A 22,761-nucleotide genomic window follows, 5' to 3' on the forward strand; every position below is an offset into this window, starting at 1 on the left:
TGATTGAATGGAAATTAAAGACTAAGAAAGTGGAGTTTTAGAAACATGTATAGTATTGAGAAATACTCTGTTCATTTGACTCATTTATGTCACATCCATAAGGTATGCATTGTTGATTGTCCTAAACAAAGACAGTCTGCAATGAAAGTCTGTTGAATTTCTTGTGAATTTACTTCTGGTTCTAATTTAATGGCTGTGTCGATGATCGATAGTTCAAAGGGATTCTAAGACATAAGGATTCTTTAGGATGTTTTTTTTCTAGGGTCATATCATCTTTCTTGAAGGTTAATTTCTTTCCTGAAAATCTCTTTTGACCAAGTTCCACCCAGAGATTTCTTCTTATATTTTCTCCTGAATTTTAATTGTCTTCATTTTGACATTCTTTGGCTCTAACAGAAGGGCTCCAGGTTCCTCTCTGATTAGTTACAGACAGGGAGTGCCAGTACAGGATGGTCCTAAGAATTGCAAAAACCATGTTCTAATTGAATTATCATTGGTTGCACTGTGCCTATATATAGGGTATTGTTACAGCAACAGCATCTATTCTTTGTCCTTTTTTACTAGTCCAAGAGTCTGCACTGTAATAAATATTCCATATCCAGGTACCGTACCGAATAAAGGCTTGAGTGTTCCATATTTGTCTAGCAAAAATACTGTTACATTTTCTTTAAAAGCTTTAGGAAACAAATAAAATGCTTCCAAAAATCCAAAAATGGAAGGAAAGAAGGTTGTGTTATTGTAATGTATTATGAGATCCGAATAAACTAAAGAGAATTTAACTGGCTCTCTACTTAGGAGTTCCCCGAACTGTGTTCTTTTAGGTCCAATGTGATTGTTGTAAAGGTGACATTATATTTTAAGTGATACATGATGCTGTAGAAAAGTAATGGGCTGTTTCTCTCCTACTCTTTTGAGCAGTTTTGGTATGAATCATGATGGAATTGGAAATTCCTGTGGGACCAAAGGTCATGAAGCAGCAAAGCTAATGGCAGCTCATATTACAGCAAACACCAATCCTTTCTCCTGGTCAGCTTGCAGTCGGGATTACATCACCAGCTTTTTAGAGTAAGTAATCTCTCAAGAAAAATGAGTTTTCAAAAAATTGACACCTTTTGGGATCAATTCTAGAGATGTAGTGTTCTGTTCTGATGGTTTACATTTTTATAATGAATAGACAGATATATAGTAAGTAATTCAAAACTCTTTCTGGCAGAGTATTATTTCAGTGTAATGGCAAAAGCTTCTTTTGCTCCATTCACCACCTTCAGAGTTCTCTACTATTTTAATCTACTCAAAAGATTCTGAAGTGCTGATCATACCTCATTACTTCATTAATCTGAGAGTGGGAAATAAAGGAGGGCAGAATTTGTCTATGGATCATATTTTGTAAGCATACATAATGTGAGGGAATCTAATGAAGGGAAGGTGGTTATAGCCCTGTTCCTTTTACATCTCATTCTTCAGGTGTTTTTCATGCAGCCTTGTGGGTTTTTGCCTATCAATGTTCTTTGGTAACATTGGTGAGAATATAATGGTTAGGGAAGAGGATGGCATAGATCTTTATATCAATACCTTAAAATTCTGATTACCTCTACTTCTGTAGTGATTTTTACCCAGAAGTAGATTGCTACCTGAAATTTCACTATGAAAAAATCCAAACAGCCAAAATATGTTATTCACAAAGCTGTACTCATATCAATATATACGTTGGTATGGGTGATTCATAATGAAAACTTGAACGTTTTTTAAATTTTGAAGACTAGTACATATAACCATGAGTTCACTGAGAACAGATTCTTTAAAGATTTGTTTAGATGCTGAAAGATGGGCTTTATTTGAGACAGTTGGCAGGTTCAGTTTCATCAGTGTAATCATTCCCTTGAGAAATACAGTAATTCAGACACTTACTGTATTTTAAGAGAAGGACTTAAACCAGTCAATTGCCTAGCTCTGAGGCTACTAAGAACAAAATTAGCATTTCCTTTTCATTCAGGGATCTAACCTCAGAATAAGATGTTGTGTTCTGTATCTTTTCTGGAGAGACTCATCTAGACCAAAACCTTTAGGTTGGTTCAAATGCAGCTTCCCACATGATGTAGAGAAGTCACCAGCTTGGGCTGTCAAGGTGCTTGAACTTCTGTAGAGTCAGTGGGCAGAGACAGACATTTAATGTTGGTACTATTTCAGAGGAAGAAGACTTCTCATCAGCTACTGTAATAGGTTTAAGGCATTTTGTAGCACACCTCTGTGATACAGAAAAACTGTGCAGCCACACAGTTTTGTGTACTGGTGTCTTTAAGATGAGTGTCTAAACTAAAGCAGTAAATGAGTAAGTCATCCTTACCATATGTGTGTGATACAGGTTTCTGATAATATAATTTCATTTGCTAAAAGGGTATATATTTATATGTATTTATTTAACAGTAGCATTATTTTAAAAAACATACATAGTTATTTTGGTTTATAATTACCAATTACTTGTGTTAACTCAGTGCTGTTCCCATTAGTAGTCTTTCTAGTACTAGTCATTGCAGCCTGCTTTTAACTATGAAAAGGAATATGGTTTTCATATCTCTTCTAAAATTGTTCCACAATTTTGTAGTTCTGGCTGTAAGCTTACAATGCAGGTATTTCCTTGTAGTGTTTGGGAGCTTGTTCTTCTTGTTACATTTCTGCTGTTCTCTGTCTCATTTGCTTCGATTTGTTGCTCTTCTCTGAAAAACTCCATTTTGATCCTATAATTGTCCTGACAATAAGTTGTTGTTGATGAGGACATAATTCTACATAGTGAAGAAGTTACTTCTTATTTATGGATTTAGGGAAAGGAACATGATAAAATTCTGTGGCTTGAGTTATTATGCAAATATAATAGAGCTGGACAGTTTTTCATAATGCTTCTGCTCAGTTTCAAATACATCAGCCTCATGTATGCAGTGGTCTTTCAAATTTTTAGTGCCAGTTAAAAGTATTTTTTCTTGAGCCTTTTTACACTGGGTTTTTTTTAAATTTAGTTTATTATTTACTGTTAGCATCTCAATTATTCTTTTCCATTTTTGGTTTGATTTATGGTTAAGTTTAATTTTGAAGTCTGTGGGATGGCAGTGAAATTGCAGTTATATTAACATAATGCCAGAAGTACTCTATTGAATCTGTCTCCACAGTTCTAATCTCCTCAGATTTTTCAAGATACTTCTCTATCATTGCCATTGTTTGAAACTCTACTCAAATTACTACCATCTATGAATTTCACAAAAAAAAATCATTACTGAAGATACTAAGTGATGTTTGAACTAGAGAAAAACAAAATTCTATACACAGAAGACTCAATGATAAAATATTTTTTATAATACTTGAGTTGTATTTTTGTAAGCTGGAATGGAGATGGGTTTTTTTTTTAGCAAAACCACACACATTATGTTACACATCACAATTTTTGTAGATTTTCCAGTTTTATGGAATACTGTGTTAGATACTGTACTAAGAGTCAAATATAACTTTTCTTTCACCTACTAATCCTGGAATCTGTTTTCAAAATGTCAGATTTCTCAAACATGGTCTGTTCATTATAAATCTAGACTTCCTATTGTCTGTGGATCTAGTATCCTATAAATGATTGATAGTTTTTTTTCCTCAAAATATTTGATTTATTACTTTATAAAATAGTCCGTAAAACTGTACTTTGTTTCTCCAGTTTCTAGTTTCCTCAGCTTTTATGCCATCTCAATGACAACAGGCAGCTGATAGATTAACACAAATACCTGCAGGACAAATGTCAGAACCCAAAATCACTTTTTACCCATTCACACCTTTCCTTAAGACAGAACAGCTCTAAGAGTAGGTATATTTAGTTGCAGATAGTAAACAGTTAGGGAAAAAAAACAGCAACAAAAAAGGCAATTTTCATGTGAAAACGTATCTGTGACTGCTTTTAGAAGAGCAGAAGAGTCTGCATCCTGACAGGAAAAATGATTTGTTTTTCTAATATTTCTTCATGACTCAGCAACAGGTGAGAAAAATGCTGATTTAGAGCTTTAGAGGCCAAGCTGGTTTGGAATACATTTAGCTGTGTAACAAGACAAGTAGGACATGAGGGTATTAAATGCAGATACCCAAGCAGAAACCTGGACTCTGGGAGCTTTTAGATTTTTGTCTTTGGACCTTTGCACATGTTTGGGCCAGGCTGTCATGGTACCGTGTTAATGCAACTGGAATGAATTTTGATTGAATTTCATTTCGTGTTCACAGTATTTTATGGTAGGGAAGATTGATGTGGATTTACTAAGTTTACCAGCTCAGGTCAACACTTGCTGCAGCAGTTTTGCACTGAGGAGTAACCATGAAGTATCAGCTGGAGGGTATCATTTCAGTCAGGCAGTAGTTGGGAAAGCAAATTATTATGCAGGAGTGCTGGAAAGAGGATGGAAAGAGGATGAATATGGCTCAAAGGATGACAATAAGACAAAGCAAAGTTGTGTGATGCTAATACATCTACCAAAACTCTCAGCAAGGATGATCAACCAGCACAGATACTGCAATGGCCAAAGGAAATATTTTTTTCTGGAGACAATACTCCTTGAAGCACATAATTGCTGTTGTCTACCAAGCTTGTAATAGGTGTTGTTTCTCAAGCTTTTTGATAAAGATTGGCATAATTCAGTTTATCAACTGAAATGTTCATTGCTTTGCAATGGCTTTAATTTCACTCACATTAAATGGGACTAATTACAGTAATACTGACTGAGAATTGAGGGTTTGGAGGGTAGTCTCAGGGGACAGACATTTCTGTGAGATGAGTGGAAACCTGTAATATCAGCAGTTCATAGGAGAAAAGGAACAAGTCTAAAATTTTAGTGACTGAAAAACAATTAGTATGAATTTAATTCCATGCAACATGCCTGTGTGTATATATATATAACTTCTATGTTTTGTTATTAAAAAAAAAAGAGTGATTTCTGGAATCAGTTTATTTTTCTTGTCAATAGCAGGAGGGGAGTTAAAAGAAGCAAGATGGCCAGCTCTGTCTTTCAAAGGCAGGATTGTCTTTTGATGGAGGAGAACCAAGAATCTTAAATTATTTCAATAAGATCTATCACAGGAAATTCTTGGAGACACTCTATGATTGCCATACAGCAGGATTTAGATCATGGACTACAGCTTTCTAACTCTGGAAGGGAGCCAAAACTATCTTGGTCCAAGCAAACCCATGCAGACAATATAGAAAAAAGTAAATTATTCAGTGTTCTGGTCCAGATATCATCTGCCGAAGAATCCTAAATATACAAGTGAATATGCAAGGTAAATATAGGATATGTCTATATATATCTCATATATTATCTGTGGCACACTGGCCAGTTCCCTCATACTCCAGAAATGTAAAGTAACTTCTGAAAAAAACTATAAACCAAGACTAGTTTTGAGAGATAAGATCACATCAATCATGTCAAAATTTAGAATCTCTTTTTACAAATCAGTGGAAAAAATTTGCATTCAGTATTATGTGTTGACCTACACTTTAGACTATTATTTGCTTCTTTTTTTTTAATTATAGTAAAATTTAAATTATTTTTTGCTAAACAGGTAGTTAAATAAAAAACATGTGCCCTCATTTGCTATAGATTTCTGAAACTTTGAAAGTCTTATGTTTTACTTAAAAGGCTACTTAGTTGAAAAAAATCTAAGAGTTTCTGTAATTATGGGTTGGCAATATGGCTTTGAGTGTTGATTTACCAGTATTAATATTTGTCTACCTTTTGATTTATTTAAATATAATGAAATTGTAAAAAATCAGCAGCACATTTCCAGTAACTTATTTGTACACTAACTGATTAAATAAATGATTGGTCCAGTATTTTATATGTTAGTATCTCTGGAACTCTTAAAACGAGATTTTGATAGGAGGATGGTTTTGACAGATTCAATAGATTTTTCTTAGTATGACTGCTGGGTAATTATTCCAATTTGGAACACAGGAAAGTATGGAGGTTAGTATGCATTAAAAAACCAGCAAGTTACTACCTCTGAGCAAAAGGAAAATTGAATATGATGAAAAGATTATGCAAAATTACAAAGTCTTTCATAGGAAATATATACTAAGACAGAGCCAACCTTGGCATAAAATAATGGAAAGAAGTAGATTTTATCAGGAGAGTGAGTGGTAAATCTGAATTACCATAATATTCAAGAAAGTTTTTATTTAGTAATTGCATTTGGCTTCATTTTAATTTTAAGCACACCAAATCCAAATCACAGTTCTGTTACTTATGTTCAGATTCTACAAATATTTATGCTTTGATCTGTAGAGTACTGAGCAATGTGCAAAGTTTACCATTAATGTCAAGTAAAGCAGCTTTTGTAAACGGCACAGAGCTATAACCTAGTGCTGTTAAAAAATCAGTCTTTACTTATAAATACGAAGTAAGAATTCTGTTAGGAGCCAGATGCACTGGCATGTTAGTAATTATTGGTATGTATATGTAAGAATGCTTTGTGCTTTTTGTTAATAATTTTTACTATTGCTTTTTTCATATTTTATCAGCAATTTGGTATGAGAGTTAAATAAAACATGCATTCTATCAATGTATTTATGTATATGATTTTTTTAGTTATAACCGATATTCACAAATATTTATAATACATTTAATTTGTGATCATTAATTGTAGGTTGCAATATAGTCACCATCATTATTATGAATGCGGCCATTGAGTGGCATTCAAAACCAATTTTCAGAGCCAGCATTCTGGGGTATTTTCTTCAGCCATTGAAGGAGTTGGGTTGTACTGTGTGAGTACAGATATTTGGGAATAGATATTGTAATAGGAACATAAACCCTGAGAGATCTACATCCATGATTTTCGCTTTTTCTCTTTATTGGTCTTGGATACAACTGTGATATCTGTGCTGAGGTGGTTATCCTGAGTTTTGTGTTCTTCAGTCTGTAAAGATGTAGAAACATTAGGTCTCTTGCTGTTGTTAATTTGGTTGAGCAGTTAGCAGTGATAGCAGTCTGAAATCTTAAGCTTTCTTACAATGTTCTAGTATCCTTGTTATCCTTTCAAACAGAGAATAATTTGCTGTCCTGTGATATTAAAATAAAAAAATGTTTAAATTATATTGTAGAGTGTTTTAAAATGATCTCTGGAGATACTCCATTGGAATACTGGGCTGAAATGACATCAAGCTTAACTATACAATTGAAACAAGTCCCAGTATGTCCCATAAAACTTCACAAAATTAACCTGAAGTTAGGGAAATGAGAAAAACTTTGAGTACTAGTCGTGCCTTGTAGGGTAATAGAATGTAATGGTCAGTTTGAGATAATCTTATTTCTATTGCAGACATGAAAGATTTATCCACACTATGTTTAAAAATGCAAATGCTCTGCAGGGATATCCTGTAGAATTTTTGACTTGATGTATATGATTCCTGTACAAAATAGAATCACAAAGCACGAAAGCAATTCTGAGTAGAAATTTTCTAAAATTGTGGATATAAAGATATTTGGGGCAAATTTTTCTATCTTTTTTACATCTTTGCATCTACATTTTATATGCCTGACTGATAATAACTATTAGATCTCTGTTTATAAAGTTCTCCAAAACCATTAATCTTCTTGGACTTTTTTGGTTCATTCCCCTAGATTTAACATAATTTTTTTTCTCAAGAATTTGGGTTTTGCTTTGATGGAACAAAGAAAGAGAGAACAGGGACATACACACAAGAGTATTGGACCATTCCCAAGTCCTGTAAAAGTTTTCTGGAAAGGTTAAATGGTCCTCAGCCTGGATTCATCCTTTGCACAGCTTTGGTCAGACCTTTCATTACCAATGGAAATTCTCTGGTTTTACTAATGTGTTTATAAAGATCATGCCATTTCTTTTCCAGGATACTTCAGATCCTGCAGTACAGTATCAGGGGTCAGTTGTGCTCAACTGCTTGAGATAAATAATAGAACTGAAGCAGAAGGGAAGACAGAAATAAATTATCAGTCTGGAGGTTGTTATGTAATGTAGCTAGTAAGAGAATGACTTCCTCGTAGTAATTTTCTCAGTCAGTTACTGCAGCAATATTTCATTTTGGTGCAAATCTGGTAATTCGAGCAGAAGACTCATTTTTTGTATTCAGTACAAGGATTTTTGACTTGCTTTTCTGCCATTGTATGTCTTGTAGAGTACGTATAGATTTTAATTTAGCAAATTTAAAGATTTAGAATGGGTTATGTAATCTAATTTGGGCAGGGGTACATATGCCTGTGGAGAGAAGTCACTGAAGGTAATGAGGTTTTTTTAAATGCTGTGCCCTTGGCTGTCTGTTTACAAGATCACAGTTTACAGTCATCTTGTAGACTCTGCAATTTTGGAATCTGTGAAAATGTTCCCATCATACAGCAATACTAGCTGAAACTGGTGCCAAATGCTAAACTTCTCACTACTTGTTTAAGGAAAGATTCTATCTGCAGTTTAGTCCAGACATTGCAGAAAGATCAGCTGGTATGTCAGTTCTTTTAATAGTGGAATTATTAACATGCTCTCCTCATACACGCAAAATACAACACTGAAATATTTGAAAAGATTGAAGGATATTTTCCCAACTTATATATTCCTGCTAGAATTTATATAAAATATATATATTTATTTACACACCCATATACATATATATATACACACACACATATATATATATCAGTAATTACATGAGATAAAGGGGAAGGTACACCATTTTTTTAAGTGCCAGAACCACACAGTTGGTATTTTAAAAGTAAATTTCAGCTGAGTGGATGCCTGGGTGTGGTGTGTATGCATGCATGCAGGTGAATCACACCAAATTCCTTGGAATTGGTCATCAAATACAGTATTTTTTTCCAGTATTTACCTCGTTCTTGCATTAGTTGCTATTTGCCACCTTCTGAACTGGTTGGCAGAGGTTTGTTTCTTCATATTTCCAAAAGATCTTTTGTAGTATTTTGAAGACTTGATCAAAATAGTGTTAAAATGAGAACATAAAATGTGTAGTTAAAGGACACTTTTTGCTCTTTTTTATCTGCAGATGAAAAGTATAGAAAATTGGAGATCTCCAAAAAACAGTGTAGAGCATTCACTTCTGAAATTACGTTCCTTTGGCAAGGTGCATGGAAAAGATTTGGAAAAAAACAGAACATAAGTGCTGGCAAAATTGGTAGGAATGTCGGAAAAAAAATTTTAAGTGTTGCCATAAGAATTCTTTGAAAATCCTCACTTATTCACATGTGAAATGAAAGTAAAAAAGCATCTGTCCTCTTTTATGCACACTGACCCAATAAAACTGAATAATTGTATTTAACAAAGTACAAAGTTTTCTAAACAGAACTCAGTATGGTTTTGGCTTTCTTTGTTATTTATTCCACTATGCTAAATTATTGTGGTTGAATATGGGCATATTTTGGAAAAAAAACATCAACCACTGAACAAAAGAGTGAATATAAAAAGAAGAAAATATTGAAGTTTGCATAGATGATTCTTTTGGTTCCAACATGAATATTTTAGGACTAAATATTAATACAATAAAAAAGATCTTGGACTCATAAAATTTTTTTCGCTCACCCTAGTATAGGTAAATTTGAAGTTCCTGTAGAATTTTTACCTCTGTAACCATTTTCTTTACTTGAATGGAAGAAAAGCTTGCGTGTTAAGGTCCTGATCCTATAAACATTCCGTCATGTTGAAACTCGAATGTGTTTTAGTTTTACATAAACTAGTTGAGCTGCTCCTATCTATAAGATTATACTTAGCTGTTTGAAGGATCAGAAGGGTCATTTCAAATTGTAAACTGAATTTCTTGCATTTGCCTAATTTGTTTATTTTTCATTCTATGACTAAATGTAGCTGTTCTTCAGTGAAAACAAATAGGAATCCTAAACCAAAAATGAAAATCAGTCTTGTGTGGCTCAGAAATTATCACACTTTTAAAAAGGATAATACGTAAAATTATTTCACAATTTAAAAGAAGCATTTTCTTAAAATAATAATGATGAAAAATTATTTTAATTTCCTAATCACCTCTAAATATTTCCTTGTGTTAATATGGGTGTACCTTCTTACTGTCTGTTTATTGCAATCATATGTTTCACACCCAGCGCTGTTAAAAAGTAAGAACTTAGCTACGTAATATCATTACTGTGATTTACAGTCAGTAGAATTCCTAATTGATTTGGTCCTTTATGTTGAACAGTTCGGGCCGTGGTACTTGCCTTGATAATGAGCCTCCCAAGCGTGACTTTCTTTATCCAGCTGTGGCCCCAGGTCAGGTGTATGATGCTGATGAACAGTGTCGCTTCCAGTATGGAGCAACATCCCGCCAATGTAAATATGGGGTAAGAAGTCTTAATCCTTATGCTGAGTGTTCTGCTTAGTCATTTGTATATATTCCTTTATAGCATAAATCTTTAGTTAGTCGTAGTAGTGGGTTACAGATTTCCAGTAGTGTGTCCAGTGCCATCATTTGAAAGCAAAGGGTTAATTATAATCCTTATGCTGCATCTTTTGCTTGAGCCATTTGTATGTGCTGTGCACTAAATGTGGGTAATGATGAGCTGGGTAAGCTGGTCTTTAATGGTAGGAAAAAAAAGAGCCCAGAACACTTGAGCCCAATCCTTGTAAAGTGTAATAGAGAGTTTTCCCTGATTTCAGTTAATTGAGATCAGGTTTATGCCGTATTAATCTTGGAACGTAACGTCTGTTTTATTGGCTTTAACCTTTCAATATAAAGCTACATTTTGAAGTTTCTTTTGTACTTGAATTGATTTATCAGATCTGATTTTATTTTCTTGTTTATTTGTTTGTTTGTTTTTCCCCTGATTTTGAGTCAGTTGCATCTCACATTATTCAGATATTTATTTTGAACGATGAATTATGGTTCTGGGAACAGATGAACATGAAGCTAGATAACTGGATAGAATACTGAGTAGCAAAGTACTAGCAAAGATTTGGCTGCAAGTACCAGTGCGCAATAATTAAAGTAAATAAATTTACAGTAGAAATAAAAACCTTCACATGTAGGTCATTGTGTTACAAATATTTACTTAAAATCTTCCAGCCAAAAGTATGCAGTCAAAGGATACGTTCTGCTATGCTTATTATGAAATAATCAGCTGAGACCACACTAAGTAAACATTGAGAACATATCTTATGGTTTAAGTAGTTTTAATAATTTTAAATTTTTAGATTATTCAGATAAAATAATGAAATAAACCAATTTTTAATATCTCTGGGGTGATAAACACAGTATTATTCTTGGGATGCCTCTTTGGCAGATTACATTTTGGAAAGGATCTAAGAGCTATGTGGCTGGCTAACTCGCTCTGATTCATCATCAAGCTTCTTTTGGCCTTTATTGTTCCTCTTTAGGTTCTCCCTTCCCATCACTATTTTTAATGGCCCTATTTCCTGTCTCTTCATCTAAATCATACCATTTTGATTTTTCTTCTTTTCTTACAAATTTTCACCACAATCTTTGATTTGCAGACTAGGGAAATCTGCAAGTATTTGATCTATGATTAATGGCACAGTCTTTGGAGACATATCACATTTTAAATTAAACTGGAAAGTTCATAATGTGTAAAACCTGGCTTTTCCATATACATGTAGGGTTTTTTTAAATGCTGTTAAGCTGTGTAACCATTGTTTTGATGATCATGCTGCACAGTACATTTTCTTTCTTACACCAGTTTCTAAACCAGAAATAATTGGAAGTAATGAAGACACATAGTTTATCTTTGCTTTTTGTACTCTGCTTTTTTTTTTTTAAAGTTTTTTTTGGTTTAGTTTTTTTTTTTTTTAATTCTCCAAGAGTTACTAAAAAGAGGTTGACATTTAATTGAGGCAATGTCTCGTGAAGTGAAGCTATGTCTTCATTACCACACCTCTGAATGATGATACAGGGTGAGGTGTTCCATCAGTGTGCCATCAATGTAAACATAACTTCCAAGTGTCTCAGAAAATTATCACCCTTTTTTTAATCATAGGGTTCAAACTGCATATAATAGTAAATAAGTTATTGTAGATGTCTGGTAATAGCCTTTCTAAGAAATAATACACGTTTAAAAGAGGATATACATTTAAAAGTATTATCTGCCATGGCCATAATGCTCTGCAAATGTGACCATGGTGATTATTATCTTAGAGATTTAAAGTGATAATTTTGAAGCAGGGGGGAAACAGCCTTTGGAGATTGTAGTGCAGGTGAAAATAACCTACTTTAAAAAGATCTATTTATTTATGAAAGGGTTTAGGGACTGAAGAGTGAAACTAGGTCTAAATCCTAAGGGAAGCTAAATCAAATACTCTGGTTAACCCTCTTATTATCAAAAGTAAACAGTCAATGCTTTGGATATTTCTTTTCCATATACTATTCAATGAAGATGCCATTAATAGTTCATGGATCTTTTACAGACACGTGTGCAATTATGATGGAAAGACATAGCAAAAGCTACCTAATTATAGTGATTGTAGTTCACATATTAGCTACATTCAAGCATTTCTTTTAGCCCTTTTTATTTGAAGCATCTAGTAAAAAAAGGTGTAGAGCAGTTTTTCCAACAGGGAGTTTTGTGACCCAAAAGGAAATAAATTCCAAGTCTCAGAGAAAATTTCTTGCATTTTTCTCTTGCTCATGTTCTTTACTGATTTTTAGTAGGAAGCCATGACAAGAGAAACAGTTGACCTCTCAAATCAAAGTACATGCAGGCAGAAAATCTTCAGTGGCCTGTGATGAACCTGTTGATATAATTGGTGTTTTTAAAATAACTTGAAAAATCTTCACTTTCTTTCTGCTTAGGAATTCTACCATAGTCTTCTAACCTTTAGAAAAAGTACCTCTTTCAACAGTGTAGCTTTAATGTTAATCTGTGTTTCTTGCCTTTTCTCCCTTTTTTCTTTATCTGCTCCCTCAGGATGTAAAGTTAACTTGTTGCTCTAGAGCATAGATCCTGCCCTAATTCTGCTGTGAATTTTTCACAATTAAAGTTGGAGCTGTTCTTACTTAGGAATGTGAAGTTAAATACATGGAGAAGTGTTTGACCAATTAAAGCATCAGTATTCAATTACTAAAGGGACTTAAGTTTCTGCTTTTGTGTGTGTTTGTTTACAGACGAGTGGACAATCTGGCATAAAATAGTGCAAAAAGGTACTATACTTCAGTAGTTTTGGTGCAATTTCAGGGACTACTCCTAATTAGATTGTTTAGTTACATTTGGACAGAACTCTTGCAGCAAAAATGTTGCAGCTGTTGCTCAATTTCTCTATGTTGTTTAGCACATTAGGTGAGACAAGAACTTAAGGTGATGCCTTAGCTGTTTGGGCTGAAAAAAATAAAGCTATATTTTAGCAAGTAGACAGTGATCTTTCTGGTGTTACATGGGCATTGTTCTCTGTATTATACTCTACTATACTAGTCTATATACTGTACTATATCCCTTCTGATTCAGGGAAATTTTTACAGAATTTAGATGAAGAAATGGGTATTTTGAATAAAAAATTGAAAGGCAATGTCTCAAGCTATTTAAAGTATTTCATTTTTAGAGTATATTTTCACACTCAGGAGAATGTTAAATTTATGACTTACTGTGAGCCAAATTCTGATGGTGGAAATTGAACCATTTAATACTGATGCATAACTTTTTCCTAAAGGCAGTACATGCTTTCAGGTATCTTATTGGGTTCGCTGCAGTGGAAGATTTTGAGGTTATTAGAAACAGTACCAGTAACTGTAACTGCTGGATATCCTACATCTTCTAGGATGATGCATTACAGATTTTCTTGTGCTGATTATCAGATGTGTCTCAATTCTCTGCTCTGTTTGTGTTTTAATTCCACTGATAGTTCATAACCTCCTTTGCTCTTTTGGTTTAGGTGATTGTAAAGGAACTTTTTCATTGACTTCTGATCTCCTTATCCTTTGAGCATCTGCCTAGTAAGAGTTGGCTGTTGGCTGGTTTTGGGTTAATTCAGGAAAGAATTGCAGTCTTGACTTTAGATTTCTCTGTTTTATGAGTTTAAATACCTGGAAAATGCATGACTGTAACTCACTGATTTTGTGGTTCAAAATAATGCTTTGCTTTAGAGCTGGTCCCTACATTTTTAGGACAGAGGCTAAAACCTCAGACATTTTAAAAGCAGTTAATACTTTATGCATATGTTTAGTATTGCTGTGTTGCATTTTATGATCTGTGAAGCTGCTGGCTGCTAGCAGCAGGGTTTCAGAGATAGCTTACAATTATTTGGTATATTTTTTTTTTTTGCATTTTATGCTTTTCCACTAGCATTGGTCAGCTGACTTTAAAATTCAGGAGGGTAAACACCTTGCTATATATACTTAGAGTTCTACAATGTTTCCACTAGGGCAAGACGCCTGAATTGCAATTGGCCCCTGTAATTGGGTGATACAAATTTTAATGTTCATGAATTAAACTGTCACTCTTCTCATGAAATATGAATGTGGTAAATGAAGAGCAGTAGTATTGAGCTTGATGTAGGGGTTTTATAGGAAGGTAGAAGCAGATTCTGGAAGCTAGTGATTTTTCAGAAGGAAAGGCAGACAAGCTACTGTTGTATCTTTGCACCAAAGCTACTGTTTTCCTTTTGTTCCCTCATTGTTGATATTATGCCTAGGATCATGCATTTAGTATAATTTGGGCATAATAATAACTTATTTTAAAGTGCTTTTTTGACCCCAACTTCGTATATCATACCATAATTAAGTTGCTTTATACTTCTTGTTTGTTAATGAGCGTATTGTAGTTTCATCAGATGGATTTACATTGCCTTGCTCACAAAGTGGTGTTAAAAAAGTATGTGTAAGTAAAGAGAAGAACTGAAGATACTGGTATCATATTCTGTAATTTTTATCAACTTTTCTTTGTTTTTGCTTCCTAATCAGTTGAAAGAACTCTCACCACCGTTGTGCAGGCCTTTGGCATTACAAATGATTAAAGTTTCAAGCTTTTCTTGTATAAAGACTTACAGAATTGTGTTGTAATTAAATGAATTTTTGTTCCCTCTATTTTTTTTTTTTCTAAGTTTATGATGCATATGGCCGAGAGAAGTCTCAGAGGTTTTTCTTTCTGGAACCTAAAGCAGCTCTGCATCCTTTTTTGAACAGGTGCCTGCAGTCCCCTTTTTTTCTTCCTTAGGGCTATATTGTCTCCAACCCTCTCCCCCTCTTTTTTTCTTCCTTTCCGTCTTTTGTTTTTCTATCTCTTAGAGACACAGATGTCAACACCAATGTGCCTGCATCTTACGAATGCTGTTAAGAAAGTGCAAGGAGATGCTGGTGATCAGAACAGGAGGAGTGCATTAGATGATTGTAGAAGCAACAATTAATGAGATTGCAGATAGCAGAATGTTGTTTGAATAAAGATGGATAGGTTGCGTGAGTTTGAAAGGGAAGATGGTCCTTGGAGGTGATTGGTCTTGTAGAGTTCCTTTAGTTTCTCTAAGGTTCACATAAGCATCCAATATTTATGAAAGAATGGTGATAACATAATACGAAGGTGGGACTTGAGTTTTGTATTCTATTTCACGTTCTTTCGGCATGTGATTCATAACATGTTGCACCACTTAATGAGCTTCTGGTAGTGAAGCACTAAAATGGAAACTTCTGGGTGCTTATCTGAACAAAACTTTGAACCTTCTGAAGTTCACTTATTATTCAGGGTCTTCTAGTTATAGTTGAGTTGTCATCTTCATTTCAGCAATGAGCCTGAAGATACTCTGTTGATCATTTTCAGGTCTGAATTGCAGTTCAAGCTCATTATTTTTTAGACTCTCTTTTGGCAAATGCTCATCAAGAGGTGCAGCATATTATAAATTAAACATGCTGAAATAACAGACAAACCTAATTAGGATTTTAAAATTTTATGAACAGAAGGTGAACTTCCCAAATTATCATAACTTAATATGCCTTACTATGCCTTAATATGCCTATGTATTTCCCATCCTTTTTTTTTTTTACTTTTAATTTTATGGGCTGAACTGCTAAGATTTCTTGGAAGCTTTCCTGAGTTTTGAAAATGAGAACAGCACAGCAATTTGATCTTTGTTCACATCACTGAGTTTTTATTGTGCTGTATTGTAGCAATTTATGATGATTATGATATAGGACACTTAGACATTACGTAATTTGAAATGCCTATATGTAACTCTGCATGATGCAACAGAAAGAGGCTCCATCATTTATAATACTTAGGCAAAAAGGAGGTAATTTGATTTGCTGTGTTTTTTTCTCTAGATGGGTTCAGCTTTGTTTAATTTACTGCAAATACAAGCATCCGAATTCCAAACTGAAGTCATGGAACCCTAAGATACACCGTTACAGGTTGTCATCTATCTTGTCTTGATCTTCTGAAAGGCCTCAGCTTCAGTTTATGTTTCCTGGATTTTTAAAACTCTTCCCTTGTTTGCTTTAAAAATTACTAGTTACTAAATCCAGACATTTGGAGACTGACTTTGAAGTCATTTATTAATTTTCAGATTATGCTTATTTTTCTTGGTTTCACTAAATTATTCATCAAATATGGTGTTGGCAAAATGTGTTAGCTTCATCCTTTTTCATGGAAGAAAAGACTACCCTGAAAGGGTCACCTGTTGGTGGGTGGCTGTGGGTGAGTGTGTGTGCTTGTGTATGTGAGTGTGTGAAAAAAAGCAGTTTACTTTCTATTAGTTATTTTGGACCTGACTTTTTCGGGGCAGATTCTCATATATTTTTAGGGCTAGCTTAGTAAAACTGTTGGTTAGAGGTGTTCCAGATAATGGTGGTAGTAAGGAAATAACTCCAATCAATAGCTAAGGTAGTAGCAGGTATAGGGTTTGTGGGGTTGAGCCGGAGAAGAGAAAGTTTATGAACCTTAGTCAGGACATCTTTGTTTAACTTTCCAAGGTCAGTTGAAAATAAAGAAGACATAGCCATAGGAGTACCTGGTCTAATTCCATTTACATTTAATGAAATAGCAGCCCAGATGGACTTTTTTACTTCTTTTTAGGTATCTCGTTTGTTTTCAAGTGACTATTAATGTTATTTTTTATTTCACGTACAGGGTGATGGAAAGTATACTTCCAAGTCTATGTTTTCTTTTAAATGCAATTCAGTGGGGAAAAATAAACAATATCCTAAATTGGCTATATTTAAAAGATACTACAAAAACCCTTTCATTTCTTGGGTTCAATATAAATAAGATCTCCAAATCATACATGGTGTTATTTTTGTGAATCTTTGGTACTCTGAATAGTTTTTCTTTGACAAAATATTCTCTTGATTTTAGGATGTTGTATATCTGTCTCAAACAAAACTCCTTTCTGATTGAAGTAGAGGTTTCTGCTCACACATTACAGTATGATAAAGCCCCTAGTAATTTTACACTACTATCATTTTGTCTTTAGGGATTTACTGAGGTAAATTCCTGATAAAATTACAGTCTGAAAAAGGACTGTCAGACTTTGGCAGTAATAAATCTAGTTTTGAAATACTGCTTCTCAAAACAATGCAGGAATAAATACTTTTGTCATTTTGTAAAGTAGGGAGGTGAGTTGACCTGCTTGTAATCTTCCTACAATCTGTCCTTTAGCAGACAAATGGCTAAAATAGTTTTGGAGTGCTGTATTCATTAATTCAAACTGTTGAATTAAAATGTCAGGCTGGTATTAGATCAGTGAATTAGAAGAGTCTAATGCACCAGAGAAGCCTGAATATCCAGAAAGAATCCAATTGAAAGGAAGTTGTCAAATGCTCTCATTTGTAGAGACAAATGGCAAAGACATGTTAATTATTATTTCTACTTACATGATAATATATAGAAGGTATACTTATGTAGGCATATCGAAAGTGGGATTCTGCACATCAACTCAGGAGCAAAAACCAGAATTCTGGATTCAAATCATCATTAAACATAGATGTTTTAGAACTCCAGACTTCTATCCAGACCTGATTTTTTGCTTTTGTCCATTTGGGAATATTCAAAATCCTTGTTTCTTGATGTAGTTGAATGTTTTGCTTTTCAGAACATTGGAGCAAACTCCATGAAGTCAGAACAGCTGTTAATTTAGACATTTCAACTTGGTCAGATCTAAAATAAATTGAAGGTCACAAGTAGAATTACCACAGTCTGACACTTTTTAATTTGACAATGTAAACCACACATGAAGCATATAAGAAGTAAATGACACCAATTTTGTTCAACAAAATGAGGAACTAAATTATTTGCTAAAGTTAATAAGGCAGGATTATGACAGGAGGACTTCATGCTGTGTCTGAAAAGAATCCATTTTAGGTTTTCACTTTGAAACCTATACCGTATTGAAGTTTGGATTCATGGCTGATTTAGATGTGAAGATGATTTAGTGTTGAATTTTAGCACCTTAGGTGCTTTGAAATTTGTAATCAAGTTATATTTTTCAGGAAGCTTTGTGATGTATCTTCTGCTATTTAGCTGTTTTAATTAGTATATTTATTTTTGTGTACTTAATTTGAAGATTTTTCAGCTGAGTGAGAAAAAAAAAAATTTGTTCAGAGTTTTAAGTTAAGTAAATATTTATACTGCTTGCATTTCTTTATTGAAAAAAACAAATTTGAAAAGTTCTACATTAACTACAGGTAGACTTTACAAGTGGTAGTATATCTCCCAAAACAGGCTTAATTTTAAGTTTTCATAGAGCCAGACACTAAATAGGGTGAACTAACTTAGGCCCAATTGTCAAAAATTGAATGGAAACTACAGGAATCACCAGGTTTCGTTTCATATAATTTCAGACCATTCCTATAGTCTATCTTTTTATGGATTATAAAGAAGATACCTTGCTTCTTCCAGTCATGAAACTAAATACACTGTACTAACAAGAATGCAAGAATAACACATGCTGATTTTAAACTTCACAAATAATTTTGCATTTTTCAATAAAAGATCCTACTGTTGAACTGTTGCTGCAGCTGCTAGAGAGTAATGTATAAATAAATCAATTTTTATATGCAGTGCAATGCAAACATAAGAGTTGTTCTTGTTGATATACGTAGAACACATCATATAGGGTGTATAGATGCCTGATACTTATTCATTACCTCAGAGAAACAATGAACCTGGAGGGGAGTGGAAAATAACTTTAATTCCTTCACACTGTCTTTTCCTTTTTCTTTTTCTTTCAAGTTTCATTGTACAATCAATACAAGGATTGTGTGTAGGGTATTATTTCAAGCAGCAGTTAAATAAAATGAAACAGTAAGGATTATCATAAGATCATTTTAAAGATCTTTGTCTATTCCAAATTTTAAAATATAATTTTAAATATAGAATATGTGTAAGGAAGTTGTGAATTGTTGCACAGATCCGGAAGTAATACAGCAAAGATTATTGTGTAAGTAAGTTATTGTAAAAGCAAACATCTCCTGAATCTTTTGTGTGTACACAGTTGAATCCAAGGGCAACTGGAGCAACTGTGAAGATTTCTGGTGTTCAACCAATTTTGGATCATGCCCACATTATGAATTTCAACCCTTTGCTAGTTTAAACAATTTATCTCTGATATCAGCAGAACTGGCTTAATTTAAACTAATAAATTGCAAAACCAAATGAGAAAATATGGTAGGAACAAGGAGATGATTTGTAAATCTCAGTTAGATTAGCACTGACAACATAGGAAATAGGTTAGGCTAAATCATTTACAAAAGAGCAGCTGCAAATCTAAAAAACCTAAAGGAAATATATTAGTACATAGGTTAGTTAGTTCTAACTACACACGTGCTGCTTTAACAAGTGCTGCAGAAGAGGAATGCAGCTAGTCTGAGTTAAAAAAATTTCTTTTTACATAAAGAAAGGATGTTCCTGTTTCATATCTCAAAATTATTGGAATCCTTTTTGGCAGGTAATTTCGAGGCAGATAACAGCCTTAATGGAGACACTACTCACCCAAAGACTACTTCTGTAACAACATTAAAATATACTAAGCCCATTAAAATATACTAAGAAAAGAAATTATAAATTATAAAACATTACTTGAATGGCAGGTGTGAAAAAACATATTATTGTCTATCTTTGATGCTTCCAGAATGTGGTTTTTTTTGGCGGAATATTCTTTGGCAAAATATAGTGCCTTCAAAATTGCTGCCCTCACAACCATCTTTAGATTTCTCTCTCCAGACATGTCTTAATTGTCTCCGTTCAAATTTATATAATATACATATTTATGTATACATAATTAGTGTGTATGAGGACTGGAAGAAATTTGAGGCTTTTATTCTGATCAACTTGCTTCTGCCTTCTTTCCTAGGAAGTGTGTAGAGAGCTCTGGTGCCTCAGCAAAAGTAACCGCTGTGTCACCAACAGCATTCCAGCAGCAGAAGGTACTCTTTGCCAAACAGGGAGCATTGAAAAGGGGGTGAGTACAAACAATTTATTGTTCAAAGAAGCAATTTACTGTTCAAAGACTGCAGGAAGAAAGAACTAGAAAATTAAAGTATTTCACAGCATTTATAACAGTTTAGACTAAAACTTAGTTTGTCATAATACGTGTGCGCTGTAATGGAAAGCTTCCTACAGATTTTTTTTTTCATTATTTTTTTATATGTGTAATTTAATATATTATTTATCCTCTAAAACCTCTAGAGCCTGGGTCAAAAAACAACCTCAAAACATGTTCTATTCCCTCTGTGTAATTTTTGAGTAATTCTTTTGTAAAAACTCCTTTAGTTTGATCTTTATTCGATTTTGTATCACTCTTTCATTAAAGATTGTTACAACTTTAGGTCTACCATGGGCTTTGAAAATGTGCAACATAAATCTAGAGCCTGAACTATGTTATTTTGTTTGAAGGGAAAAGAATTTTTTTTTTCAGATATAAGCCAAATCATAAAAGTGTATAGAAAAAAAATAATGACTTCATAAAAGGGTTTTATAAAAGCCTGTATTTCCCAGTGACATTTCTATTTTGACTTTGAATTATTCTTTCATTGTTCAGTTATGCTTGCATAACTGTTTAGCTTTATGGACTTCGATGCAAGTCAGATAAACTCTTCTAACTCTTCTTCTAAATACAGAAAGTCAGTGTTGCAATAGATACATTTAGTACTACAATATCTGCCTGAATATGAGAATTTTGATTTTAAAACAATCTTTGTATATCAGTAGTTTCAGACAAGAATGTTAGAAGACTGTTTCTCAGTTACAAGGCAAAATCTATACAGATCTTAAAGAGGAGAGAAAAATATTTTAATTCCTTTAAAATATATGTACTGGGGAGGAAAAAATATATTCTACATGCCTTTTTTCAAGATAATATATTTTATGCAGGTTTGTACAAAGTGAAGAGAGCTTGTTATATTAAACCCTTTCCAGTATCTGTCTGAGAGTGGCTGCATGTGTTCATGAGATTCAGTGATCCAGATTGGATTTTTTTCTGAACAATGACCATTCACATCTATTCTCACTCTGACTTTTGTCATGCTAGCTGAGCTGGTTTCAACAAAGATAACAGTGCATTTTGACTTGCAATCTGATGTTTAAACAACAAGAATGAAAGCTTTTGGGCAGCTGTCACAGTTTATTAATGCGTGTTGACGGCTTCATTCAGGGCCCATGACATGATAGTTTTTCCATGCTGGGTTTGGAAATATTGGTAAACCATGTTAAATAAATTTATTGAACCAGTCATTTTAAAAAATAGAGTGAATAGAGTTAGCCAATAAAAATAGAGAGTATAGCACCAAAAATGTTACCTTATATTAGAGTAATAGAAAATGTTAGAAACCTGGCTCTTAAATCAACAGTCTAGGTTTATTTTGGAACCATCCTCTTTTTTGATGACAAAGAGTGATTTACCTCAATTTATGTTTTTTAAACCATTAGACTACAAGTTTAGATCCTTTTAGACACTGTTCATCTATTCTGTTGTCAAGAGGTTTTAATCAGTTTGCACTCTACCGAGCATCTTTTTCCAGTCACCAGTATCTTGTTCCATTGTTAGATTTTAGAGGGAAATGAGAAAATCCATTCCATTTTACAAAGATAAACCTGCTAACCAAAGATGCCTGTTAACAGCAGAGAATTGTCTCTATAAACTGTTTCGCAAAGCTTCCTGTGCATTAATAGCTCCTGGTAGCAATAAACCAGAAATCATGACTTCTTTCCAAATATATCATTCCCTTTCCCAGAGATTAATGTGAAATAAATAGGTTACCATGCTGTAACACTTTCTTATTGTACTTTTTGTTGTTGCTGTTGTTGCTGTTATTATTATTATTATTATTATTATTATTGCTAGATTTGTGCTGCAGTCATGCCTAAAGGCCCCAACCAAGTTAAGCCCTATTTTGATGGATTCTGTCCAAATATATAATAAATGAAATTTCCAGTTCTAAATACTGAACAAGATCTCAGAGTATTTGATCTTATTTAGGTATTTACTTATGTATTATGTGTAACAAAAAACCTATAGTATAATTTGATGCAATATATATTAATACCTTATTGGCAGAATTTGTAGGCATTTCTACATATAAAATAGCATAACCTTCTGTAATAAAACCTTCTTCCAGTTTTTTTTATAAACCTGCCAAGCTTTTAACCATTTGGGTTGAAATTTTCCATGGTAGATACCTGCTTACACCTGAAGGTTTCTAGTGTTTTCCATAAGAGTCGTTCAGCAGTTTTCTGCATAGAGGGAAAGAGAATAGAATGGTTTCTTGCTGATGATGAACTTTACATCTGTTCTGTTTTGAAGCTTTAATATGTTCATGGTTTGTTGAAGGGT

General features: G+C 33.6%; 1 protein-coding gene across 1 annotated transcript in view; it reads left to right on the forward strand.

Annotated features, from left to right (window-relative positions):
* Window positions 1-22,761, forward strand: part of ADAMTS6 (ADAM metallopeptidase with thrombospondin type 1 motif 6) — a gene marked incomplete at both ends in the record, with an annotated part of 137,316 nt that overhangs the window by 69,232 nt on the left and 45,323 nt on the right. Inside the window, 3 exons of the mRNA XM_083884445.1 lie at window positions 919-1,065; window positions 10,205-10,346; window positions 20,284-20,391. Of these exons, the coding sequence (XP_083740571.1) occupies window positions 919-1,065; window positions 10,205-10,346; window positions 20,284-20,391 (397 nt within the window). The remainder of the gene's footprint in view (window positions 1-918; window positions 1,066-10,204; window positions 10,347-20,283; window positions 20,392-22,761) is intronic.

The sequence above is a fragment of the Zosterops lateralis genome, assembly GCF_965231275.1.
Source record: "Zosterops lateralis genome assembly, chromosome: Z".
Taxonomy (NCBI): Eukaryota; Metazoa; Chordata; class Aves; order Passeriformes; family Zosteropidae; genus Zosterops; species Zosterops lateralis.